Genomic DNA, 27,431 nt, shown 5'->3' on the forward strand with positions numbered 1-27,431 from the left:
AAGGAAAACTTTTTCAATTGATTAGATAACTTCAGTAAATTAGGTACATATTATTTTCCTAAGCAACGCTACAGTCTTCAATATCCATATTGATCAGATCGAACCAAGTTAAAGATCTTTTTTACCCTTTTCTGCTATCAGTCAAAGATATTATAGCTCCAGTGTAGCTTGTCCTCGAAACAAGTGTGTCTAAGCACATGACGCACACTGCCCTCTTGCTGTAATGTACTTATATATCATAACTGCTTTTACTTTAACGGTACCAGTAGCTGCGTCATGCTGCTGCACTTTCGCTTGCCTCGCTGTTGCAGTTTATGGCGCTCGAGCATATTGAAAGGCATAAATCAGACCGCCAAAGTGCACACAGCACAAACAACTGCACAGACAAATAGTCAAGGCATACATAACGGCACATATGAATAACAACAATAACAGTAAGCACAGCACAGCGCACATTTATATGGAAATAAATTCTCATTCGCGTTCACTTTCATAGACACGGATGTACACATAAAACACCCACGCACATACACAAACACACACACATAGAGTCACTCATATGCATAAGCCCATTTGCAATTACATTGGCATTTACATTTACATTTGCAATTTGCATGCGAGTAATGAATGAGTGAACGAATTGCATTTGTTGCTGTTGTTTTTGTTGTTATTGTTATTGTCGCCGAGGACTCAGGACTCAGAGGCGCGCTGTGTCATCGTCGCCGATATGCACTGATATGTGCTACTTGTCGTATACGTAATTTCCAGTCATTACCTCCAAAGTGCGGCGATAGCTGCCAACACACACACCCACCCACACATACACACTTGCTTTCGCTGCATCCACGCACTGCTCTCCTCACTTCACATCATATTTAGTGTTATTATTATTTATTGCTTTGTCTGCCTTCTTTGGCTGCATTAGCGTAGCACCATTTCAGGCGCACAAGCAGCACGCAAGACGAGTTACAACAACAACCATAACAACAACAACGGCCGTTAAAAGCAACAGTGACGTTAAAACTTTCATGTGCGCCGCACGCCCTGCCAACGGCACTGGCGCTGTCACAATGTTGCAAGCAACAAATGCAATGAAATAATTTCGATTGCGGTGGCGGAAGAAGACGCGCGCGCGGCAACGGAAGGAAATTGTAAACATTTCATAATTACAAAGCGGCGTGTGCAGAGACGAGACGCATTTCGTTTTTGCGAATTTCATGGGAACTCAATGTGAAAATTTTGTCATTCGCAAAAAGTTCCACCAAAAATGCAACGACGTCGATGGCGGGACTGTGCGACACGGCGGCTGCAGTTAATCAGAAGAGCTGCTTGCGTTGCTTGAAGTTGCGACAGTAGTAAATGAAGGCGGTAAAATTCAATTTTTTTGTCGGAAATGGAAGTTTTTTTCAAAATTACTGGGTTTAACCCTGAAAAGTTGGAAATTGGTAATGCTAAGTATTTGAAGGAGTGACACAAATGCACAAGTTTTTACATGCATAGACACTTAGAAAGTTGTTAGAAATTGCAAAATTTGCTAATTACCGTGAGAACGTTGCGATTGTGTTGAGCTCTGATTTGATAGATAATTATATAACTTTTTAGATATTAGATAATAAAAATTACTAAAAATTGAAAGCAAATAATCACCAAAAGCGCATTCCAAGCTTAATATCGACTAGTTAAGAAAAATATATTAATCTTCCTCATCTTCTTTATTATCACAGACACAGCTTACGCGGTTATAGCCGAGTTCAGAAAAGCGCGTCTGTCATTTCTTCCTTTCGCTGTTTGGCGCCAATTAGAGATTCCAAGTATAGCTAGGTCCTTTTTCACCTGATTTTTCTAAGACGGACGGAGCGGTGCTTCCTTTGCTTCCACTGACAAGTACTGAATCAAAAACTTTCAAAGCTGGATTATTTTCATTCACTCAGACGACATGACCAAGCCAGCGTAGCCACTGTCTTTTAATGCGCTGAACTTTGTCGTCGTAAATCTCGAGCGACTGCGGCATTCGCCGTTGCCAATGCGCAAAGGACCTTAAATCTTCCGCAGGACTTATCTCTCATAAACTCATTACGCCGTCTCATCAGATGTTGTCATCCTCCTCTACACCATATAGTAGGACCGGGACGATGAGTGACTTGCAGAATTTGGTCCTTGTTCGACGAGAGAGGACTTAACTTCTCAATTGCCCACTCAGTCCGAAGTACCATCTGTGGAGAAATTTTATTCTGCGTTGAATTTCTAGGTCGGCGTTATTTTTAAGGTTCCAAGATAGACGAAATTATTTACGAAAATCATAACTGTTCACAGTGACGTGGGAGCCAAGTCGCGAAACTGGTTGTTTGATGTCACGAGATATTTCGTCTTTCCGTAGTTCACCACCAGACCTTTTAGCTTCCAACTTGGAGAAAGAGGAACTAACGGCGCGTTGTTGATATCAATATTATCGGCGAGCGCCAGGAGCTGTACACTCTTATATAAGACTGTACCTGCTCGATTAAGCTCTGCAGCTTGAATTATTTTCTCCAGGAGTAGATTGAAGAAGTCGCACGATAGGGAGTCTAAAGCCTCGTTTGGGTCGAACGACTCGGAGAGGTTCTTCCTGATCCGTGGAGATAAAACATACTGCCTATCTCGCAACGTTACAATCGACCACAACACGTACGGGATGTGATAGATACCGAGTGCTGAAGGGGGAAGCGAGACGTATTTGCAGACAAAAAAGGGAGAGACAAAAATGCGTTTGTATGAAGAGCTTGACAAGCTGACCGACAGGGGTAAAGCTCAAAAATATGAAAAGATCCGGCGACTATCAAAAGGTTTCTAGACTGGAGCATATTCTTATAGAATCCGGTGATCTGGTGACTGATGACCAGAGCATACCAAATTATGGAGGAAACACTTGAAATATTTTTCACAAAAAGTAAAAAGAAAATTATCACCAAGCTTTGCAAATAGCGGAAAGCAGCTTTTGAAATGCCCACAAATATGATATACATAAATAGCAATGTGGAAATAACTTAAAAATAATCATTTGGAAAACCTTAAAATTCGTTTGTCATTGCCGGGTTATTGGAAAAATACTTTCTAATAACATTCAGACTCATTAACTAGTAAAACCCACTTTTTTGGCATTACTTTATTCTAATCTCGCATCACTGCTACAAAATAATAAAATATGTTTGCATATACTATATTAGTGTGGGTCACAAAATTTTTTTTTTTTGCTTGGTACTTTGTAAAATTGGATTTTAGACATCTCTAAGAAAGTTTTCCAAGTATGAGCTCTTAATTTTAACGGGCAGGTCGTCCACCTTAGATTTGTTCTTATTATCGGCAAAAAATCAAGAAATTCGCTATATTTTGAAATTTTTGTATAAAAAAGGGAAGAATGCTATACAAGCCACCAATGAAATTTGTGAAGTTTACGGAAACGATGCTGTGTCAGTTCGTGTAGCACAATATGGGTTTGCTCCCTTCCGTTCTGAAAAATTTGATGTGAAAAATGCATTTTGCTCTGGTCGACCTGTCGTTGAAAAAGTCTATGAAATTATGGAGCACCAGGCCATGACATCGCTAAGGAACTTAACATTTATAACGGTTTTGAACCATTCAAAAAAGGCGGGCTACAAAAAGAAGCTCGATGTTTGGATACCACATGAAAAATTTGATGGACCGAATTAACATCAGTGATTCTTTGCTGAAACGAAATGAAATCGAACCATTTCTGAAGCGAATAGCAACAGGAGACAAAGAGTGGATCAAATACGATAACATGCGTGAAAAAGATCATGGTCCAAGAGTGGTGCAACTCAACAAATGGTCGCAAAGCCAGGATTGACGCCTCGGGATGTTAAGCTGAGTGTTTGGTGGGATTGGAAAGGAATCATCCACTATGAACTGCTCCAGCGTGGTCGAACGATTGCTTCTACATTTTACTGTCAACAACTGATAAGATTGCAGCAATCAATCGAAAAAACGGCCAGAACTGAGGAACAGAAAGGGGTTCGTCTTCCATCACGACAACGCTTGACCACGCATATCTTTGATGACTCGGCAAAAACTGGAAGAGTTTGGCTGAGAAGTTTGGAAGCATCCACCACATAGCTCTGACCTTGCACTATCGGACTACCAATTGTTTTGCTCAATGCAGAACTCCCTTAATGGAGTACAGTTGGCTTCAAGAGAAGCCTGTGAAAATTACTTTTCGCAGTTTTTCGCCGAGAAACCATAAAAGTTTTACACTGATGGAATAATGTCTCTAGCGGAGAAACGGCAAAATATGTTCCACCAAAATGGTACATATTTGATTCTTAAAAGTTCATTATAAATATAAAAAAAATAACTAGTTGAAGTTTGATTAGAAATACGAAAAGACTTTTTCCTAATATATGATATTAAGAAAATATATAAACCTCTAAGGCGGAAGACCTTCGCGTTATTATTTTGAGCTTATACTTGGAAAAACTTTCTTTACGGTGTCTAAGAACCTATTTCTCAAAACAAAAGTGATTGTTTTTTTGACCCACCCTAATGAATATCTGTACATTTGTATACGCCAATGCTTTATACAGCAGCCAGTTCATTAATTGAGTCTGCTTATCGCAAATATTGTTGCAAATTAAAAGCAAACTACTAATTACACGCCTATATAGAGGTGAGCATTATAATAATTTAAATAATAACATACATTCATCTGCGCACACACATACACACACAGATATATGCGAACAAATGTTAGCCACAACACAAATAAGCAAATGCTTTAAAGACTTTTCGCACGTTATATGCGCATTTGACGCTTTTTATTTACAAAAATATAAGCAGCATACAAACGTACACTCCTATAAATGAATAGTATATCTGTATGTTAATATATACATAAATATATATTTACAAAAATAAAAAATAATAATAAAGTTATTTTTTGTCTATTTTCGCATTAATGCTGTTTAATGTTTCCTGTGGGCAAATAGGCGCACACATATACATATACTTATATGTGTAAATAATATATGTGTATATGTAACTATGTATATTTGTAAATATATACTCATATTTATTGGCCGTTGGTGGAAATGTTATCTTAATTGTTGTGACGTGTCAATGTGGAAAAAACAACAATTGCCAACAAGTGTGCAATTGTTTCCGAAACTATTTTGCCGCAGTGAATAAATCAAATTAAAAATTCGTGAAATTTATTATCAACACAAAAACTGATAAAGGAGAATTATAATGAAAAATTAAAATTGAAAGTCAATGTTAATGACTTAATTGTGGTTTTGCGGTGCTTGCAACGTGAGCACTGAGCAAGATATAAAATCTCTAAATGAATGGTGAGCAAGTATGTATTTTTTTTCAAACTCGTTAAAAAAATTTCATGGAAAATGTCATAATTTTACGTTGGAAATTCTAGGGAAAAAATAAAACTGAAATATATAGTCACCACAAAAAGTTACCCACATAGATCAAGTTCTTCAAAAATAGTAATGATGCCTTAAAACTGTCAAATGGAGCAGAGGAGGGTTTAAAATATAATTAAAGAGGCATATAATAATCTATGTGTTTTTTATTTAGTTTTATGAAAATTTTAACTTTTGCGATATTTTTCTGTCACAAGTAAATATACATCCCCATTCACGTCTTAAGGGGCACACATAATGTCATCGTCTAAAAAAAGCGCCAAAACTCTTTCCATGCATTAACAAGGCTGAAAGGTCTTTGTAAGCGATTACAAAAAAGTACTCGGAAATTATAAATAAAACGCAAAGTATTTAAATATTTATCAATTTTTATTTTGTCGCCTTCAAAGTAATCCCCACCAGATGTAATACGCTGACACCAACGATTTTGCCAGTCCTCGCAACATAAGCACTTTTTGGGATGGCCTTCGGCTCCTTCAGAGAATTTTCTTTATCCTCTTCGATCGAGTGAAAACGAGTTGAACAAAGCGGCAGTTTTCAGTTTTTCTTTTTGAAAAAATTCAGATTTATCAGTACGAGCAGAGCAAGAACGCGTCTCATACCCAAAATATCCACCAAAATCATTCGAACGGACTTGCGCGAGATGTCCAGGTCTCTTGTAATAATTCTAACATCAGTGTAAAACTTTTCTGGTTTCTCGGGAAAAACTGTGACAAGTAATTTTCACAGGCTTCTCTTGAAGCCAACTTCACTTCATTAAGAAAGTTCTGCTTTGACCGAAACAAATGGTAGTCCGCTGGTGCTGCATCAGAGCTATATGGTGGATGTATCAGAACTCCCCAGCCAAGCTCTCTTAGTTTTTGCCGAGTCATCAAAGATGTTTGTGGTCTTCCAAAGATGGAAGACGAAGCCCTTTCTGTTGATCAGTTCCTGCGGTTTTTTCGATTGCTTGCTTTAATCTCAACAGTTGTTGACAGTAAAATGTAGAATCAATCATTCGGCCAAGCTGCAGCAATTCATAGTGGATGATTCCTTTCCAATCCCACCAAACACTCAGCATAATCTTTCGAGGCGTCAATCCTGGCTTTGCGACCATTTGTTGAGCTTCACCACGTTTGGACCATGATCGTTTTCGTACATTATTGTCGTATTTGATCCACTTTTCGTCTCTTACTAATATTCGCTTCAGAAATGGTTCGATTTCATTTCGTTTCAGCAAAGAATAGAAGATGTTAATTCGGTCCATTCAATTTTTGACATACAATTCATGTGGTACCCAAACATCAAGCTTCTTTTTGTAGTCAGCCTGTTTCTAAATGGTTCAAAACTGTTTGATGATGAATGCTAAGTTCCTTATCGATGTCATGGTTGTTTACATGACGGTCGTGGTCAATACTTTCCAGAATTTCATAGACTTTTTCAACGATAGTTCGACCAGAGCGAGGTGCATCTTTCACATCAAAATTTTCAGAATGTAAGCGAGCGAACCATTGTTTTGATACACGAACTGATACAGCGCTGGAGATATACGACTGCAATGACATCTACCTACAAAATACGAAAAGTCTTTTTCGACTATCCAATATATATGAATACGATGACTTGTATTTCTCCAGATGTCAGTTGGCAGCTGTCAAACGATTTTCAAATGTTTTTGGAAGCTTGACGATTTTAGTTGGTTAAAAACTCACACTTTGTTGCTCGTTGGTGAATATTTGACCAAAAACCATGGCGTAGCGATGTACCTGCTTCCATATCCCCTGCATATGGCTCCGTGTGACTCTTTCTTATCTTCAAAAATAAAACGAGCTTTAAACGTTCTTAAAGGGCCGTCGATCGTTTTACAAGATAGATAAAAATCGGTGAAAGAGCTGAGACTATGCCAAATATTTTAAGTTTGAAAAGTGCTTCGACGATTGGGAGAAGCGCTGGCGTCAGTACATAATGTCGAATGGGAACTACTTTGAAGGTGACAATATCATTAATTATTTCGTGATATTGTGAACGCACCTCGTACTTGTCTAGTTACTAATATCGTTTTATACAGAAAATATGTGATAAACAAACGCAAATGAATTCCGAGAAAAAAATTTAATTACAAGAACCTAGAAAGCTTGTTCAGCTTAAAAAGTCAGTATACGAATATACATATGTATGTATGTATGTATGTACATCTATATATATACGTGCCTAGGAAACGAAAGGAAATTGGTTAAATGTTACGATATCTGAAATTTCCTTTTTCATCTACTACACACGCACACACACACACACACAGTATTCATTACATTGATTACCGCACGACTGCGAGTTATTTATGTCAGTGGTTATTAGCTGAAATTTCCGCATTAACTTGTACGAGTATTTTTAGGCCAACCAAACACAACCGAATATAGCAGCCGGCTTTTCCACACGCGCTCACTGCACTGGGGAATCACTCTCATTGATTGGCTGCATTGATACCCACATATCGGTTATTGTTTGTATGTATGCTTATAAGTCGTCGTGCGTCATTTAAGTTGATATTCATATGCAAGTCGCACACACAGCTACTCACATACATGTGCATGCATGACAATTTAAGCCAACTTGGCTGGCAGGCGCATACGTCATAAGCCGGTTCACGCGCTCTCGAACACGCACACTTCCATACACACATAGATCCAACATAATAAACGCCTTCGCCATCAGCGCACTCGCCGCCCCGCGTTCGAGGTGGCAATGCCAGGCCGCTTATCTCGACTTGTTTTGAGTGCAAATATTTTGCGCTCTTCGCGCTGCAAATAAGCGCTGATTGTGCACAGACGCTTGAGCCAGCTGAGTGGCAGATTAAGTTCTTAGCGTCTCACTCAGACCCGGTTTTGTTTACGAGACGCTCGAACTTGAAAGCCCCCCAAGCGGCTAGAAGTCAATTTTGCCGGTTTTTCCCTTGTTTCTGTTTACATTTGCTTGGCTCAGCCAATTAGTATGCATGCTCGTAGTTTGGCTCGCACACACACACAAACACACATATGAGCTGAGCTGAGCAGCTGTGCGCTTGGCGTGATTACTGCTGTTTATGCGTCGTGCTCTCACTTCGCGCACAGGCATTGTATTTGTCATCATTTGTCATAAAAATCTGGCTGTTGTTTGGCTAATTTTATTTGTTTTCAACTTTTGTTTTGTTTGTTTTTTATTGCTGTGTGCCGCTGCCAGTGGACTGAGCTTAGCTCTAAGCGAAGACGCGCTTGGTTGGTCAGTTGCCGCGCAACACTTTTCGTCGAAGGTAGTCGAGCCAAAGCGAACGGCTGCTGCAGTGTAGCGTGTATTTACATACAAATTTGCTTTGCAGGAAGCAAACAGACGATTTCATAAAAACTAAAATTTGTGTGACCTTTTTGTGCGTTCATCATAATTTTTACTGCCGTTGACTTTGTTAGTTGTCTATTTCCAATTTGACGGGTGTTTTGTGTTCAGCGACATGAAGCGATTGTTATTGTTGGCCCTGTGCGCGGCCGTGTTGAACTTGAGCGCATTGGTGCAAGGCGAGGGGCAGGGGTAAGTGTACACTATATGTTAAGCGAGTTGAACTGACTAATATGATGAAATGGTACGATATATGTATATAAAAAATTGGGACTACAGTTTAGATTTAGTATGAAAAATAGGTATTCCATGTCGTCACCATAAATGCAAATTAATGTAATATCACTTTTCATAAGTTTACAGGCGACTTGAGTTTTTGGTTAAATAGTTATAAATTGGTTATAAAATAGATATAAAATGGTTATACATATTGGTTATAATATAATTATAAAATCGTTATATATTGGGTATAAATTGGGTATACAGTGGTTATGAAATGGTTATAAAATAGTTATATATTGGTTATAAATTGGTTATAAAACAGTTATGAAATGGTTATATATTGGTTATAACTGACAGCGGGAGCTGACAATTTTAAACACATGTATGGAATATAATGTACTAAATTGTAAGCAATAAAAAACTCAATTTCGATTTTATTGAATTTTTGATGATACCTTGTTTTGCATTTTAAGTGACGATATAAAGTTTATGTTACAAGTAGATGTGAGAGAATCGAAAAATATAAATTCTTATTTTTGATTTACATATGTATGTTAGTATTTTTATTTTTTTTTGGTCTGTATCAATAATCACCAAAAACTGCGATCTGATCTATTTTTCTCGGCTATTTTCAACCAAATCTGCTACATCTCTTTAAAATAGTTGAGGAGTCAGAGTAGCTTGGATGAAAAATTCCGTAATTGAGGTGGAGATCAGAGAAACTGTTCCAATTAGAACGCACTTCAGTGCTGAACTCTTTAGTTTAGTTAGACCAAGCAACTATTACCATATCTCTTAGAGCTTAGAATACTACACTCGTCAAGAGTTAATCAACCTAATGTGTTTTTATCTAGCATTTTGAAATATCATTTGGACCTTAAAAAGTGGAAACACGATTAGTTACAAGATCTCTAAATTTTTTCGGAAAACAGCATTGTGTTAACGTCTATGAAACAATGCCGACTAAAAGGATGTCATGAAAGGTATTTTTACTGACGATGGTTCGCGGATCTCTGCTTACGACACGGAAACAGACGATCAATCGACGGAATATCGTGGCGAAGGTGAACCGTAGCCGAAAAGACCACGTCAAAGCATGTCAAAAATCAAACTTATGTTGACAGTTCTCTTCGTTTATCGAAATGTGGTGCACTCCGAATTCCTTCCGATCAGCTAAACTGTCAACAAGTTATATTATTTGAGTTTTATGCGTCCTTTACGAGAAGCCATTGGTAAAAAGAGGCCGCAATTATAGGCCGACGACTCCTATTTTTTGGACACGATAATGTACCGTCTCGTACTGTATTGGTTCTTCTTGATTTTTGCCAGCGCATTCGCCTGATTTAGCTTCTGGCTTTCAGTAAAGTCAAGTGACCGCTCCGGAGAAACCGTTCGGCAAACTTAATTAGCTCGATGTATCATATTCAATATAAAAATGTCACTTTTTTTAGTTTTTTCTCGAGCTCGCAAAGCATTACGTTTCCACCAAGGCACTAATTATAAACTTTCTCTTTATTATAAAAACGTATTTGCTAATTAGCGTTATACTTAGAACTCGTCACTTGTTTCAAATTACCTATAACTATACCTGATTCATCCAAGCACCGTTATATAAACAAGCAAAACATGTTACTTTGAAATGTTTGTTAATAACTGAAAATAAAAGTGGCATAACTGTTAATAGCGGTAAATTGTTTTTTCTGAATTTGTTTTCATCATTTCCAAGATTTATGTGAAGTACTATTTGCTCACCGATTTGCTCACCGATTTGCGTGCTGATAGCACTAAACTATTTCGGGGTATTCCCAAACATTATGAATAAATTATTTGTGTTTTTGTGTATGCCGTTACGTTTCATGCTAAAACTCGCAGTCCGCGCATTGTGTGAAAAAGCATCGCTTGTCGTCTTTATTGACTTGTTAATTTGGTGTTTTTTTCAAAGTTTGTTTTTTTTTGTCTTTTTTCCTAAGTTTACACACGAAATCACTTAAATTCAAGGTTGGCTAATGCAGTTATGTGATATTTAGGTATGAAAAATGTGCGAGGCTATTAATAATCATATATTGTCATATATTATAGGCATGATTCCTGCTACATTAACTTGCTATTGTCAGCTAATTTTAAATATTTTTTATGAATATTGTGTGTGATTTGCAAAAAAGACATTTATCAAATATTAATTATTGGCTAATCTCAAATCGCGAATGCAACGGGCTTACGTGAGAAGCCTCACCGACACGTTAATGTCGCGCCGTTTGGAATTTATTTATTTTATTTGCTTATAATTTCAGTAGCTCTGCCGCTTTTAATTGCAAATTTCTACTTTTATTTTCAAACGAAAAAATTTTGTTGCAAAAAGTTGGCTTTCTTGCTTAATCTGTGGAGAAAAAAACGAGTCTCATCATTTAGAACTTGTCTTTTGCCTCTGGCTGAATATTAATTAATTAACGGGAACTTTTTCTGCTATTTTTTGGTTTTATTACTTTTTTGTTCTAAATGAACAACACTGACACGTGTTTTATAGTCTTCGTACAAGTTCTTTAATTAGGCTTAATGATTTTGCTGCTTAGAAACAATATTTGATAATTTATTGCAGCAACAGGCGCGGACTAAATTCAATAAATGGTGATGATAACTTGGATTGTAAGAAATTCGAAAATTTAGTGGAATTGTTCAAACAAAAAATGAAAATAATGTGAAGACATCAGAAAATAGTCTAATTCAATAAAATATGCGAATACTGGCAACGATAAGAAGTTCTATAATAAGATACTGAAGTTCTTAAGCTGAAGTACAGAAAACTATTTTCCGAGAAGATATATTTCATAATAAACCATTCATGTTTTAAAAAGTTAGCTGTCATCAAGGCTTAGAAGACAGATACTATTAACCAAGAACTGCTGAAAATTAGGCTAACCCGCTGCTATTTTTCTCGAAAACAATCTTTAATCTTATTACCAGCCAGCTTTTATAGTAGCGACTCAACTGTGCAGCTTATAAGAGATTAGCTGAGTGAAAAATTGTATACCAAACATCCATACTACCGACATTAAACATATTGCATACGTGAACTTAAAGTCACACCGGTAAGCAGCCCGTCCGATCTGATTGATCTTTGTCGGTCTTCGCTGCGAGGAGCCTGACACCCCACTAGATAAGTAAATGAGGATTGCACCGCGACCTAGGGTCTATTATGCCTCACTAAATCCACAGCAAGCATATTCACGAACTGGCAAAAGACAGTAAAATTACGACTGTCAACAACCCTAAGACAAAGAGACCCTCTACTACCGACATACGACAGCGCTTATTGCCTGAGAAAAGAACCACAACCAAATCCACAAGTTGCTGAATGGCAGCACTTCGGAAAATGACAAAGTAACGTTGTTGGCAATATACTACAAAACAATCGGCCGGCCGGTCAACATGTGTAGTGAAACACAGACGAAGAAGTTTTAGAAAACTACGAAATATTACAGAATGCCTTCTGATGTCTCCTATCGAACACCTACATAGTGGATAATGCATGCTACCAGTTTTGGAACACAATGCACTAATCTTCAAGCCATTTCTACTGGGATTTTTTCGCAGAAAAACATTTTTCTGCTTGAAGCACCTTGGTCATTCATCGTCCTGTTTTCCGAGTCATTAGGTGCTAGAGGTCATTCTTCGAATATGTCGACGACATCCAACAGTTTACCGACCAGGCTTCGGTCGCCACAAACTTCACATGTATTGACCACCATTCTCAGTGGAGCCGTCAACAGCTTCAACGACTCCCTCGTTGTGAATTTCATCCTTGGAGTTAAACCAGCACCCATAGCAGACGAAAAATTCGAGCTGATTCGAGAATGTACAATTTCGTTCTGGATTATAGCAGATTAAACCCCCACTTATACAGAATTGATCCTAATGAACCAAATATACATATGTGCTGTGTGTAATGAGATCTCAGATGACTCAAAACACCTCTTTGCCTTCACAACAAATCCTAGTGACCTAACATCCCTATGGTCCCGCTACTCGAGCCTCCTGGATGGACAGCGGAAGCAAAATCGCCCACGCATCCAATGGAAAGACCAAGCGCATAGCGTCCTGTCTGCACTTGGGGTTTACAATTGGCGTGAGCTTGCAAATGATAGAGGCAACTGAAGAAGTTTGACTATAGTGCCAAAGAAGAAGAATCTCAACTAATATTTCTCAATGATATTCCAAGCAAATTAAGCATTTTAGAGAGATATGGTATATTTTTAAAAGCTCGCGACAGTTATCACAAACTAGTCATTTTATTAGGCGATTCAAATAAAAAATATCATATTCATCACTAACAAACAATCGTTGCTTCGTGTACCAGGTACAGGCAAAAGCCAACAATTACATTATTAATTAAGATGAAGCTGCAATTGTGTAGTCTAATCTCTAATTAAGTAGCTAGAGCAGATGCTGATTGCCTCAGAGCGCATAATTTTAACTCAAGCTTATCGGCTCAATAAATTCTTTAATGTTTTATTTTATTACTTCTATAACAAAGGTGACTGATAAAGTGAGATTTTCGACTTATGGGTCAACAAATAAAACAACAAACTTTCTATACCTATTTTCAAATCAATATTTTTAGACTATTTTTAATACATATACATACATTCCAAATTATAAATTTTCCTGTGTTAAGACATTTCACAAAAAAAATTTCATATTCTTATCTCAATTGCAGTCACTACTCCGTAATTGGACCGGGTACCTTGCATTCGAACAACAAATATACCGTTGGCGTGGCGGTCTATCAGAATACCGAAGCAGTCACATTGAAGGTTGGCTTAGTTGGTCCAGAATTCGAAAAGTCTGAGACAATTGAACTGCAGCCCGATGAAGCGAAAGAAGTAGAGTTCGATGTGCCCACTTTGCCGAAGGGCAAATACAATCTTACGGCGGAGGGCATATCAGGTTTGATATTCAAGAATACAACCGAGCTAAATTACGACAATTTCGCGGCGATCACTAAAATTCAAACTGATAAGGGCAAGTATAAGCCTGGCGATAAGGTGAACTTCCGTGTGCTGTTTTTGGATGAGAACTTGAAACCTGGTGAAGCGGATAAGGATGCTGCCATTTGGTTTGAGGTGAGTTTCCAAGAGGCGAATTTTTCGGTTAGATTTGCTTAAGATCCTTTGAAAGGTCATGTCTTGGGAAAGTTTGTCAAGCAGATTTACAGTTCTTTTATCTTCTTTTCTTTGTAGGATGGCAAGCGCAACATCGTAAAAGAATTCAAAAATTTCGAACTCAAAAACGGCGTATTTACGGGCGAATTTCAAATATCCGAGTTTGCGGTGCTTGGCGGTTGGCGTTTGATTGTTAAGAATGGTGGCTCATATAATCAAGAGGTTTACTTTGATGTTGAGAAATATGTGCTACCTAAATATGAAGTGAAAGTCGAGGCTACCGAAGCCGTATCCGTACGCGATGGCGATGTCAATATAGTGGCGAAGGCCAAGTAAGTATCCCGTAGTCATGCCATTAAAGTCTCAACTACGACTCACTAATATTTTCCACAGCTACACATATGGCAAACCTGTGGAGGGCAAAGTGACCGCTGTTGTAGGTTATGGCGATCTCTACTCCTACTCCGACGACGCGAAGATCAAGAGCGCGCCCACACTCATTAAGAGCGCCGATATGGTGAACGGTAAGGCCAAGTTGCTTGTCAATGTTAAGGATTTTAAAGATCATTTGATGAGCGATATGTACGCCACATCCATGCAAATCACCACAACTGTGGAGGAGGCATACACGGGCGTTAAACTCAACGAGACTAAGTACATAAGTGTTTACCCATATCGTTATGACATGAGCTGTGTTTCCTACGACACATGTTATACATACCACGCGGACAAAGAGTCGGAAGTGTTAGTACATGTCAAATTTGTCGATGGCACTGTGGTCACAGATACCAAGAATCCAATTAAGCTGGTCTACAAAGAAACATTGTCGCAACGACACTTCTGGCATGGCGCACGCCATCCGGAAGATACCACAACAACGGTGCGACCCACGATCGAAGGCAAAATGCATAGCTTCGAGAGTCAGCTCAACGGCACTGGCTTTGCGAAATTCACCGTGAAGCTGCCCAACTTGGACGAGATTGAGGACTATCAACATTACTACGAAATAACTGCTGAGTATATTGATGAGACACGCAAGATATCGAACTCCTATCAATATCGCGAACCCAAGAATGTGGTGCCGCAGCCAGAAGAGAAAGAACCAACTGAATGGTTTAAGCTGCGAACCTATTATCCAACGAACAAATACTCGTAAGTATTGACATCTCTTCATGCGGCGGAAGAAACGATTTCAAATTTTTATTCCTGTTCTGAATTCGACGATTACAGCTTCAACTCATCTGATACTGTGACAATAACTGTCAATTCGAGCGAGCCCTTGCCATATTTCGTTTATAATGTCATTGGACGTGGTAATGTTGTGGAACATGAACGAGTGGTTCTACCAGAGAATACCAAGGTCTATAATATCACGTTACCGTACAAATATATATATGCGCCCTACGCCAGAGTTTTTGTTTACTATGTTGACACAAATGGAGAGTTCCATTATTCGGAGACCTCCTTCCAAGCTGAAATGGAGCTACAAAACACAGTAAGTACAATATACGCCGCTAAGTCTTCAGTTGACTCTTTACTTACTGTTATCGCTCAACAGCTCGACATTACAACACCGACTGAGGTGAAACCTGGCGAAAATGTACCGCTGCACATTAAAACCGCACCACACTCGTTCGTCGGCCTACTGGCTGTTGATCAGAGCGTCCTGCTTCTCGCTGGTAATAACGACATATCCGAAAGTGAATTCAGATGGCGCGTCAGTAGCTATGACACTAGCACACCATGGCAAGGAGGTTACTCGCACTACCCCGGTGAATCTACGGGTGTGGTGACACTCACTTCCGCAGATTACTTCTACAATTGGACCAAGCCAGTTTATTGTGAGTTGCACGTTTAAAATAAATATATTTTGAGGACTATTAACCACTATATTTGGCATTCTTTTTTTATTGATCCCTTAGCATATCCCACACCCTTCAGTGCTCGTGGTGACATAGTAAAGAGCTTCCACAAAGTCCATGACTCTCCTTTAACTACCACGGCTCCAGAGGCTGGCCTCGCTGGTGCTGTAGGTGGTGCTCAATATGATTCTCCCGGGTCACCAGCAGCGCAACAACCCGTAGTACGAAAAGATTTTCGTGAAACTTGGCTGTTCAAGGATATTGAAGAGTAAGTTCCGCACATAGTGAAAATCTGAAATAAGTTTCTCAATTTTCTATCTCTCTCCTGCACAGCACTCAAGCAGAAGAGTTCGACTGGTCCGATAAAATACCAGAAACTATTACATCATGGGTGCTCACAGCTTTTGCCGTCAATCCCGAAAAAGGACTTGCAGTAATGAAGGACACCAAAAATATAAAAACATTCCAGCCATTCTTCTTATCGCCGCGCCTTCCTTACTCTGTGAAACGAGGTACATTTATTATATTTTTTTTTTTTAAGCACTCAATCTAATCAAATTCTGCCGCCTTCAGGCGAGGTCGTCAATACACAGCTCTTGATTTTCAACTACTTGGACAAAGCTTTAGATGTTGCTGTCACACTTGATAACACCGACGGTGAATACGAGTTCACCGATGTCTCTAATGAGGTTATCAACGAAGCGAGCCGTGTGAAGAATGTGCGCGTAGCCGCGCAATCTTCAGCTGGTGTTTCCTTCATGATACGTCCCAAAGTCATTGGCAATATATTATTGAAATATACCGCCGTCTCGCCGATTGCCGGCGATGCCATACATAAAGCGCTAAAAGTTGTGCCTGAAGGTGTAACCGAGTATGCAAATCGCGCATACTTCGTCAATCTTAAAGATACGCCCGAGTTCAAGGAGTCTTTCGAACTGGAATTACCACAAGATCTGGTGCCCGACTCCGAACATATAGAAGTCTCTGCTGTAGGCGATATTTTGGGCCCACTATTGAACAACATGGATCACTTAGTGCGCTTGCCAACCGGTTGTGCGGAGCAGACCACATCGTCATTTGTGCCCAACTTCGTGGTTTTGGAATATTTGAATGTAAGTCTAAAGGTTTAACTCAGTAATATATCATATTGACGCTTCTTGCTTTCTGCAGCAAACGAAAAAACTGACTCCAGCTTTAGAATCACAAATCCAAAGTAATCTTCTCTCCGGTTACCAACACATTCTGAGCTTCCGTTTAGACGACGGTTCGTTTAGATCTTTCGTCGGCTATCGTAACACAGAGTACCCCGTCAATGGCTCCACGTGGCTAACGGCATACATTGTACGCTCGCTTAATCAAGCTAAAGAACACATAAAGGTCGACGAAAATGTGCTGAAGGAAGGATTGAAGTACTTAGTTAGCAAGCAAGCCGACAATGGAAGTTTCCTGGAGAGCAACGATTTCTTCTTCGGTTCCTACAGAAGACCTTTGACACTTACAGCTAGTGTATTGCTCACACTAGTAGAAGCTGGGGTATGTACGAGTATTTGTAACCTTAACATATCGAGATATTTATTACCTTTTTCTGAACAGGAACTCGCTAAACCTTACGAAGCGGAAATCGAGAAGGGTTTCAAATACATTCTGGAGAACGCCGACAAAGAACAGGATCTCCATGTTAAGGCTATCACTACATATGCGCTAAATAAGATCGGTAGTCCCGCCGCAGCCCCGCAACTCGAAGAACTGAAATCACTTGCGAAGACTGAGGATGATCGTAAATGGTGGACCAACAAAAAGGAAAAACCAAGCAATCTCTGGTGGCGTTGGGCTTTCAGCAACGATGTAGAGATCACGTCTTATGTCTTACTCACGCTATTCGAAACTGGCAAGACAACGATTGATGAAGTTTTACCGATAATACGTTGGTTGGTGGCGCAGCGCAACAGCTATGGTGGCTTTTCCTCCACACAGGATACAGTACTGGGACTCCGTGCTTTGATCAAGTTCGCCGACTTCGCAGACTATGAAGCAGCAAATATGGAATTGGATGTGAGCGGCAAGGGCGATAGAGAAAAGCGAGAGACTATACACTTGACACAAGACAACGGTTTGCTGACACAAACTGTTGAGGTAAGCAGATAATAGACGGAGTAAAAAAATTCAAAAGTGCTAATTCTTTATATTTATGGTACTTTTTAGCTACCACAAAAAACACTCTCCGTGGATTTGAGCGCCAAAGGCACCGGTGCCGCTCTGGTACAAGTCGCCTACCAATACAATGTTTTCGAAAAGGAGAAACTGCCGGCTTTCAAGATCGATACAGTCATCAACAAAGAGGCGCCTGCTTTCAAGTTGGACATGGAAGTCTGTGTGCAATATATTGGCGATGGAGAGGCCTCAAATATGGCGCTATTGGAGGTATCACTAGCTTCCGGTTTTGTTGCAGACGAAGAGAGCTTCAGCCAAATTGAGGCCGTCAACCGTGTCAGGGTAAGTTTTCAAATCGTTGATTGTGGTTTTTGAGCTTACTAATTAATATCATATTGAAACTTTACCACAGCAAGTAGAGAGCAAACAAGAGGGCACTTTGGTTGTGATATACTTCGAGAGCCTGGCTAAGAATGAGGCATCTTGTGTGCCGATTGAGGCGCTGAAACAACATGCTGTCGCGAACCAAAAACCAAGTCCACTTGTTTTATATGACTACTACGACACAGCGCAGAAAGTCAGTGAGTTCTATACCCTGTCTTCGAAGCTTTGTGATATTTGCGAGGATGATGAGGAGTGCAAGAAGATGTGCGCCACAACAGCGTAAAGTAATTGTATTGTACATATTATATATAACGGTTTTTTAATATTGTCCGAAATTTTATTAATAAATAAAAATGTAAATAGTTTAAAAAATAAATTCTGTCTTTTTTAAGTATGGGTTTTGACTTCGGTGTCATCTTATTGTGTGCTTTAAAGAGGAAGAGGAATGGAGGAGGGGTTACATGGGTTCCATGGATTCAAAACAACAAAGTTTTTTAATGACTTTTATAAAATCTCTAGAATATTGTCCTAAATTTTCAAGATAGATTTTGGAGATACAGACTTGAAAAGTTGCGTCCACGAGGTATAGTCTTTTGAAACTATAAATAGGTTTTTTCTCGAATATATGTTTTCAAAGTCGGGTGTTAAAATTTCTCGCGAAATCCCCAACCGATCATAATGAAATTTTACACAGGTCTTCGACATATAGGTAGGTAGGTAGGAGTGCAGCCTTGTTTTATATCGGGCTCAATTAGCACTAGCGGTTTCGATAAAGCTACTAATATCCAATATGCTTTTTTAGACATCCTTTCAAGGTTTTGTGCTTGATGGATTCCAAATGTACTGTGTCGGATCTGTGATATTACTGGGCATTCTCAGAGAAAGTGGAAAATTGTTTCCTTATTCGCTACTAGTTCTCAGCCTCGGCAGATGTTGCTGTAGGCCATACCCATTTTAGACGCATGTTCTCCAAATGACCAGTTAGCCTCTGGATACTTTTCGTGTACTATCTAATAAGTCCTTAATACTTTTATTGTCATATATTGGCGATATCTGTTTAGTAATATTTTTCAAATTGTTATTTGCTAATTTCTGAAATTGTGTGTTGAGCTTTCTCCTCATCGTTCCTAGCGGGCTTGGTATGAACTCTGCCTCGGATTCGTTTATGAAAGCTCCTGCCTTTGGCAACTTGTCTGCTTTTTCGTTGCCGAAAATGTTCCTGTGGCCGGGAACCCAGATGAAGTCATGGTGCTTATTTTGTGTTTTTAGTGAGCTCAGTACCTTCCTGCAGTTATGGACTATGAGTTAGTCATGGGCGACGACAAGGCCAGAAGAGTCGCGTGGCTATTTGTGAATATTGTTGCTTTATGTATCCTCTCAAAATTATTCAACAGACCTTCACAGACCTTCTCAGTGTCTAGTACTTCCGCATGGAAAATACTAGCCGAGTTCGGTAGACGGATAGAGAAAAACTCCAGTAATGGCTGAGTTTTGAATATTTTTCTTCGAAAATTTCACAAAATGTTTGTAAAATATGTTTTTTTAGCACAATAAAGAGCTTTAATGACATATTTCGTTTTTATATGAAGAAAAATTCTTGAAAATATACCATTTTTGGCGTGATAAAACCCATCTAATCCCTTAAAGGAATGCAAATCGTAGACTCTTGAAGCGAAGTCTAAACACTTATTTTCAAATATTTAGTATTGTTAGTTTTAACACCCCTCCTCAACAGCTGTCGGCTTGTAAACAATCGATGATCACTTTTTATGAACTTTAGAAACGCTTATCTCTCCGCTAGCAATCCAGTGATTAGTAAACAACTGGAAGTCTATTTGTTTACATTGTGTCTTCTTATCAATTTATACAGAATCTAGTCGTAGCAAGAGCACGAATGAGTGAGTGAGAGAGAGAGAGAAGAGTGAGAGAGAGCAATTAAACTCTGTTGATTAAAAGCAAAACTAACAAACTAGAATTTCTTTAAACCGGCTTTGCCTGAGACAAACTCAAGTCAAATTTCGCTCAAGAACAAATCGTTGCTCCAACAACAAGCAGCTAGTGATTCTAAAATGAACGCTGCTTTCTTTGGGGATTTTGCAGTCGCGTTTAGTCAGAAGCGAGCTGTGTTTTGATGCGTCTGGCTGCACGCATTCGATCGGAAACTAAGACTTTCCAGGCTTTTAGTGTTTGATTTAAGTTTTTTGTAGTGATCAACAGGTGTTTGTTTGTATAATTTTTCCGGTTTTGTGTGATTTTAAAATAGCTTCAACGCTAACACCTTCGCCGAAATGCAAGGAGCGGCGCTTTTAATATTAGCCATCTTGAAAATCGCCTGGATGGCAAACGCAACTGGGTGAGTAGAGTATTTGCAGCATTTTGTTTGATTTTCCAAGCTCATTGTGCAAATATTGGTAGACTTTATGCAAATAAAGAGAAAAATAGTATGTAATAGAAACTATAAACTATCTTAAGATTCCCAAAAAGTAAACAATAATATTTGTTTTGTTAATATTTACAAAGCATCTTTAGTCGCGAAGCTCCAATATATTGCTTTCGCAGTTCGTTACCCAGCCTTTTCGTCATGGAGAGTTGAGATTTCAGAGTGGTTTGCCGAGATACTTCTATTTCTAGCAGAAGAAGAAGAATCTCGAAGCCTTTAAATTGTTATAAGAATAGTTGCGAGGCTCTCATATCGAATACATAGTCTTAAGAGTCTCTTAAACTCTAAAATAATGGTCGAAAACGATTCTGAAATCGTAAGGAAGTAGAGTGAAATTTGAACCAAGGAAACTTCAATTCCACAAATGGTTTCTGCTTTTATACAAAGTCGGTTAATACTATTTCGAAGTTTTTTCGACCGTTTGAACTAATTACAAATGGCTGTTTCGAAAGACGTTATCAGCAAAAACTTGCCAAAAGAGAAAGAAACATAATATTTTCCTGTGTCTTCACCAATTTTTAGAACCTGTAACTTACTTAAATACCCAAGCGAGGTGTGTATATATGTATGCAGCTAAAAATCTACAAGAAGCTCGTACCTGTGAATTGCTCAAGCTTAGCTTATCTATGAAAGAAATAAAAATGAAAATACCAAGGTGCTATGCATTGACCCGCCAGCTTTAGGCTTCTTTCTTTTCTTCTTTTATGCAAACAAAAATAAATAAAACACTCATTTCTCTCACTCAATCAACCTCTCTTTCGCCTTACTCACTCTCTTCATTACCATAATCTGATCCCACTCTCTTACAGTCACTACACAGTTGTCGCACCGGGCACCATACATACGAACGGAAAATACAATGTTGCCGTCGCTCTGCATCAAGTCACCGAACCGGCAACAGTGCGAATCAGTCTCCTGGGCCCACAATATAACGCTTCCAAAACCGTTGAGGTGCAACCGTACGAAGTGCAGTATATCGGCTTCAACGTGCCGGTACTGCGTGATGGCGACTACAATATCACCGCGGAGGGCTTAAGCGGTCTGATCTTCAAGAACTCAACCAAGCTCAATCACAATGTCTTTCAGACACATGTGAAGATACAAACCGATAAGGGAAAGTATAAACCAGGCGATGTCGTCAACTTTCGCGTACTTTTTATGGATGAAAATCTGAAACCAAGTGGTCCTTCAGCGAGCAGTGTTATTTGGTTTGAGGTAAGTACAAGTATCATAGGACTTGTAAGGACTTTGAAACTTTAACTTTTAAATGTAAACTTCCTCTTTGTAGGATGGCAAGCGCAACCGCATTAAGGAATACAAGAACTTTACTGTCACCAAAGGTGTCTACACGGGCCAATTTCAAATTTTCGAGTTTCCCGTACAGGGTAGGTAGCGCTTGGCGGTGGATAACGGCGGTTGGCATAGAACCATTGTCAGCTTCGACGTGCAGAAATATGTTTTACCCAAATATAAGGTCACCGTTGATGCCACTTCCAAAGTGTCGGTGAAGGATGGTGATATGCAGGTTGTCGTCAGAGCCAAGTAAGTAACATAAATGACTACAGAATAGTTTAGAGCTTTTGTGTTTTTATCAGTAGTACTTCCGCTTTAATCTCTTAGAAGATTAATCTACCAGCGAAAAGCTTATTTGACTATTTTTATTCCAATCCTTCCTTTTCTTTCCTTTCTCAAGCTATACCTACGGCAAACCGGTTAATGGAAAGGTCACACTGATCATGAAGCTGCAGTCTTTTTACTATTCTCACAAAACCAACGACAACTCAACAGATCCACCACAGCAAATTATAAAGACGACGGATATGGTGAATGGTAAAGCGAAGTTCGATCTCAACGTGAGCCAATACAAAGACAGCTTCCTCAGCTTCAGAACCGCACCACTTGACATTACAGCGACGGTGGAGGAGAATTTCACCGGTGTCAAAATTAACGGCACCATAGGAACAACACTCTACCGCGACCGCTACTTTATAAGCTGTCTGATTTTCAAGAACTGCAACTGGTTCACAGCCGACGAGGAAGCGGAAATGACATTCCGTGTCGTGAGCTACGATGGTGAACTATTAAGAGCTTTGAATACGCCCGTGCGCTTACGTTTCACCGAATCGCTGAACAAAAATTACTATAAGGATGAAAATAAAACCGAACCCAAAATAGAGAACCTAGTTTTGGAGTTTGAAGGCGTTTTGGATGTCAATAGCACAGCGGTGATTAAGGTGAAGTTGCCAGCTCTGGCAAAGTTTGATGGCTATACACATTTCTATAAAATAAAAGCATTCTACAAGGATGAGGAGCATGACGTGTCGAACATATATCAGAAGGAGCCGCCAAAAGTCACAGACGCGGTAAAGACAGTTGCGCCTACGACGCCGAAATCTTTCTTTAAGGCACAGCTTGAGTATCCAAAGGGACGTTTTACGTAAGTGGGGCGTAAACACTCTATACACGAAAGTTACAATTCTCATGTTTCGTTTTCTTGTTACTTCTTTGCAGTTTTAACGCGGATGAGGAAATTATACTGACTTTGAACTCCAGTGCGCCCCTAACATATTTCGACTACAACATCGTGGGTCGTGGCAATATTTTGGTCAGCGAACGTATTTTTGTGCCTAATAAGGCCAAGACCTTTGATTTAACATTGACGCCTAATTTCATGTGGATGCCGTATGCCCGTTTTTACGCCTACTTTATTGATGAACTGGGTGAATTTCGCTATGCCGAGACGAGTTTACAAATTAAGACGGAAATGCAAAATGAGGTTCGGTTATTATTCACTAGTTTTTGTTAATTTTTACACAAGTCTCGTTCTCTAACCCTTTATCATGCGACTTTTAAATTTCTTGCTCTTCCGCTGCTCAGTTAGAGATTACTGCCCCAGCTGAGGTAAAACCTGGCGCAGATGTCGCTCTACGCATCAAAACCACACCACATTCCTTTGTTGGGCTGCTCGCTGTTGATCAGAGCGTACTACTTTTGGGTCGCAACAATGATATTTCCGAAAATGATTTTAACTGGCGTCTAAGCTCCTATACAACCTATACACCTTGGCAGGGCGGTTACTCACGCTACCCGGGTGGACAAAGTGGTGTCGTAACCATGACTAATGGCAACTATTTCTACAACTACACAGCGCCACACACGTCACCAGGTAACTGTAAAAACAAACCGAGCCAGCATATGTTGAAACTTCAAAATGACTTTTACCAACTTTGCAGTTGACAACCGCTTCGAAGATCTGACGGCTCTACGCGTACCGGAGGGTGCTGTGTCTCTCGCGGTAATGCCGGCCTCAGGAGCAACGCCAGCAGTCGCCAGCCAGGAAGTTGTGGTACGCAGAGATTTTTCAGAAACGTGGATTTTCACAGATATTGAGGAGTAAGTTGAAAGGTTTTGATTCCCGATTTACGCAATTCTTACGACTTTTGTCTTTAAAGCACGCAAACGGCGGAGTTCAATTGGACTAAAAAAATCCCAGATACCATCACTTCTTGGGTGGTCTCAGGTTTTGCACTACATCCGGAAAAAGGACTTGGTGTTACAACGCACAACACTGATATTGTCACATTTCAGCCGTTCTTTATAGCAGTGAGATTGCCATATTCGGTGAAGAGAGGTGAATTAGAAGTTACCTTAAAAAATCTTTACATTTTGGTATTTTCCGAAAAATGCTTGCTTATGAATAAATAAAGTATCAAAATTTTAGAAAATAGAGCTATTGAGGGTTCATTACTCAGGGTTCTTAAAGCTCTCATCCAAATAAGTTCTGCTGAGCCCACACTTACTAATATAAACCTTTTTTCCTTGCAGGCGAGATCATCAATGTGCCGGCTTTAGTCTTCAACTATCTGAACAAAGCCTTAGATGTCGAAATCACGCTCGACAATACCGATGGCGAATATGAGTTCACCGAAATCTCCAACGAGATTTCCCGTGAAGTTAAAAGAACAAAACTTGTACACATACCCGCACAGTCCTCAGCTGGAGTCGCATTTATGCTACGTCCCAAAATCATAGGCAATATCATGTTGAAGTACACTGCTGTCTCAGCACTCGCTGGCGATGCCATACACAAGACGCTAAAAGTAGTACCCGAAGGCGTGACCGAGTATGCGAATCGCGCGTTCTTTGTAAATCTCAAGCAGGCGCCTGAGCAACGACAAAGCTTCGATTTAATACTGCCACCTGATGTAGTGCCTAACTCGGAACACATTGAAGTTTCTGTGATCGGCGATTTACTGGGACCGCTTTTGAATAACCTGGAGCATTTATTGCGCATGCCAACCGGCTGTGCTGAGCAGACTATGTCGACATTGATACCCAATTATTTAGTGCTGAAATATCTTAAGGTAAGTAATGTCTTTACCTTAAGAGGAGTTTATACCATAATCACTCTATTCCCGCACAGAACATCAACAAGCTTACGCCAGCTTTGGAATCAAAGATACTGCAAAACTTGGAAACGGGTTATCAACGTATGCTCGGCTTTCGTCTGAATGATGGTTCGTTTGTCACATTCCGCGCTAAGGACCGAAATGAGAACGGTTCCGTCTGGCTTACCGCATATGTGGCGCGTTCGTTGCATCAGCTGCAAGAGTTTATAAAAGTTGACGATGCTATACTCGAGAAGAGCTTGCAATATCTCAGCAAGACACAAGCAGAAAACGGCAGTTTTGTGGACACAAACAACGTACGCTTCGGTGCAGAACGTCAGCAGGGTGTGGCATTGACAGCGCATGTCTTACTGACACTCATAGAAAACAAGGTATGGTCTCTATAACAAAACACTAAATTACTTCTAAACTAATCCGCTCCCAATACACAGCAACTCACTAAGGAATATCAAGCCAATGTCGACAAAGCCTTCGATTTTATTTTGGCGAACACTGAGAAATCTACCAGTATATTCGCTAAGGCCATAACCGCGTACGCCTTACAATTAGCTAAGCATCCTTCAGCAAGTAAGCAGCTTGAATTACTAAAGTCAGCTGCGAAGACCGCTGAGGATCGCATGTGGTGGTCGGCTTCGGAACACCGTTCGCAGCATTGGTGGCGCTGGATACCTAATGGAGACGTGGAGATCACTTCCTATGCGCTGCTAACGCTACTAGATGAAGACCTTGTCGGTATAGATGATTTATTATCGATTGTGAAATGGTTGGTGGCCCAACGGAATAGCTATGGTGGTTTCATATCCACCCAAGATACCGTTGTCGGATTACAAGCTCTAATTGCCTTCGCCGAAAAAGCGCAGTATGAACCTGGTGTAATGGAAGTTCAAGTGCTGGCTAAAGGCGGTATTGAACGCTCGGATAGTATAATTGTTGACGAAAACAACGGACTGCTCCTGCAAACGGTGGAGGTAAGTACACTATCCAATAAAAATTCGAGATCATCCAAAGACTTCATAGTTTTGCTTTTCCTCCTACACAGCTTCCACACAAAACGCTCTCAGTGGATTTCATTGCGAAGGGCAAAGGTGCTGCCTTAGTACAAATCGCCTATCAGTACAATGTGCTCGAGAAGGAGCCCCAACCAAGTTTTGAAATAAAAACCATAATCAATAAGAACACGCCAGTCTTAAAATTGGAAATGGACGCCTGTGTTGAATATAAGGGTGAAGGAGATGCCTCAAATATGGCGATTTTAGAAGTGACACTACCCTCGGGTTATGTGGCCGATACGGATGCATTCAAACTCATTGAAGCCGTGCCTCGAGTCAGGGTGATTACTCTTTGAAAATGCAGATTTTTCCCAAATAAATAATAAAAATTACTTGCAGCAAGTGGAAACCCAAAAATCGGACACTTTGATTGCCATCTACTTCGAAAGTCTGCCGAAGGGCGAAATTCAATGTGTGCCTATCGAAGCACTGCGCCAGTTTCCTGTTGCTCGTCAGAAACCCGCTTCGATTGTGCTCTATGATTATTATGATACTTTGAAACGGGCAACGGTATACTACGAAGTCGCCTCGAAGTTGTGCGACATATGTGAGGACGATGAGGAATGCAAGAAAGCATGTCCGTGAAGACAGCGAGATTTTGTGAGATCAATAATAATCATATAAGAGAATACTTTATATACATTTATCAATAAAACGGTAAAACAGCGTTGTAATAATCACCTTTTGGTTCACTTCTTACTTCTTGTGCAGACTTTATCTGAGATGTTAAAAGTATAGTATTCGTGGAAAGTTTCTGTTCTCAGTTTTCGGTATAAGACCTTCGGTTTTGGGCGTGAGCTCATAAAAAGCTTGCATCGTACGAGGCGTCTTTTCAATGAATGGTGTTTCAAAGTGCTTGACAGGTATCACAACATTTTTTATTCAAGTAGATCGGTTCATACAATAGAATGAAAGTAAATTCAGGCATGCACCGTGACCTGAGGTCTATTGCACCCTCTTTTCTGTCACACGGAAACACATAGG

General features: G+C 39.7%; 3 protein-coding genes across 4 annotated transcripts in view; 2 read left to right on the forward strand and 1 right to left on the reverse strand.

Annotated features, from left to right (window-relative positions):
• LOC105232340 (interference hedgehog) overlaps window positions 1-27,431 on the reverse strand; it is a 224,120-nt gene that overhangs the window by 141,672 nt on the left and 55,017 nt on the right. The gene's annotated exons all lie outside the window — the stretch shown is intronic.
• On the forward strand, window positions 8,650-18,925 carry LOC105232335 (CD109 antigen). Its single transcript, XM_011213987.4, has 13 exons — window positions 8,650-8,963; window positions 13,708-14,113; window positions 14,231-14,484; window positions 14,546-15,304; window positions 15,383-15,647; window positions 15,711-15,993; window positions 16,075-16,282; window positions 16,348-16,526; window positions 16,588-17,126; window positions 17,185-17,547; window positions 17,608-18,147; window positions 18,217-18,507; window positions 18,578-18,925. The coding sequence occupies exons 1-13, from the start codon at window positions 8,887-8,889 to the stop codon at window positions 18,830-18,832; spliced, it is 4,419 nt and encodes a 1,472-aa protein (XP_011212289.2). The 5' UTR covers window positions 8,650-8,886; the 3' UTR covers window positions 18,833-18,925.
• LOC105232334 (CD109 antigen) lies at window positions 20,652-27,127 on the forward strand. The gene is given in 13 exon segments (XM_011213986.4): window positions 20,652-20,902; window positions 21,799-22,204; window positions 22,278-22,531; window positions 22,683-23,426; window positions 23,501-23,765; window positions 23,867-24,155; window positions 24,223-24,382; window positions 24,442-24,620; window positions 24,815-25,353; window positions 25,413-25,769; window positions 25,830-26,366; window positions 26,438-26,728; window positions 26,787-27,127. Coding segments are annotated over 13 exon segments (4,332 nt in total). The 5' UTR covers window positions 20,652-20,837; the 3' UTR covers window positions 27,033-27,127.

The sequence above is a fragment of the Bactrocera dorsalis genome, chromosome 1 (assembly GCF_023373825.1).
Source record: "Bactrocera dorsalis isolate Fly_Bdor chromosome 1, ASM2337382v1, whole genome shotgun sequence".
Taxonomy (NCBI): Eukaryota; Metazoa; Arthropoda; class Insecta; order Diptera; family Tephritidae; genus Bactrocera; species Bactrocera dorsalis.

What these genes read in the sequence shown, in the direction of transcription:
- LOC105232335 (XM_011213987.4), top strand. Translation starts at nt 8,887, where the DNA reads ATGAAGCGATTGTTATTGTTGGCCCTGTGCGCGGCCGTGTTGAACTTG. An exon ending in AAATGGAGCTACAAAACACA is followed by an intron (nt 15,648 to 15,710) that starts GTAAGTACAATA and finishes ATCGCTCAACAG; the next exon opens with CTCGACATTACAACACCGAC. An exon ending in TGCTGACACAAACTGTTGAG is followed by an intron (nt 18,148 to 18,216) that starts GTAAGCAGATAA and finishes GGTACTTTTTAG; the next exon opens with CTACCACAAAAAACACTCTC.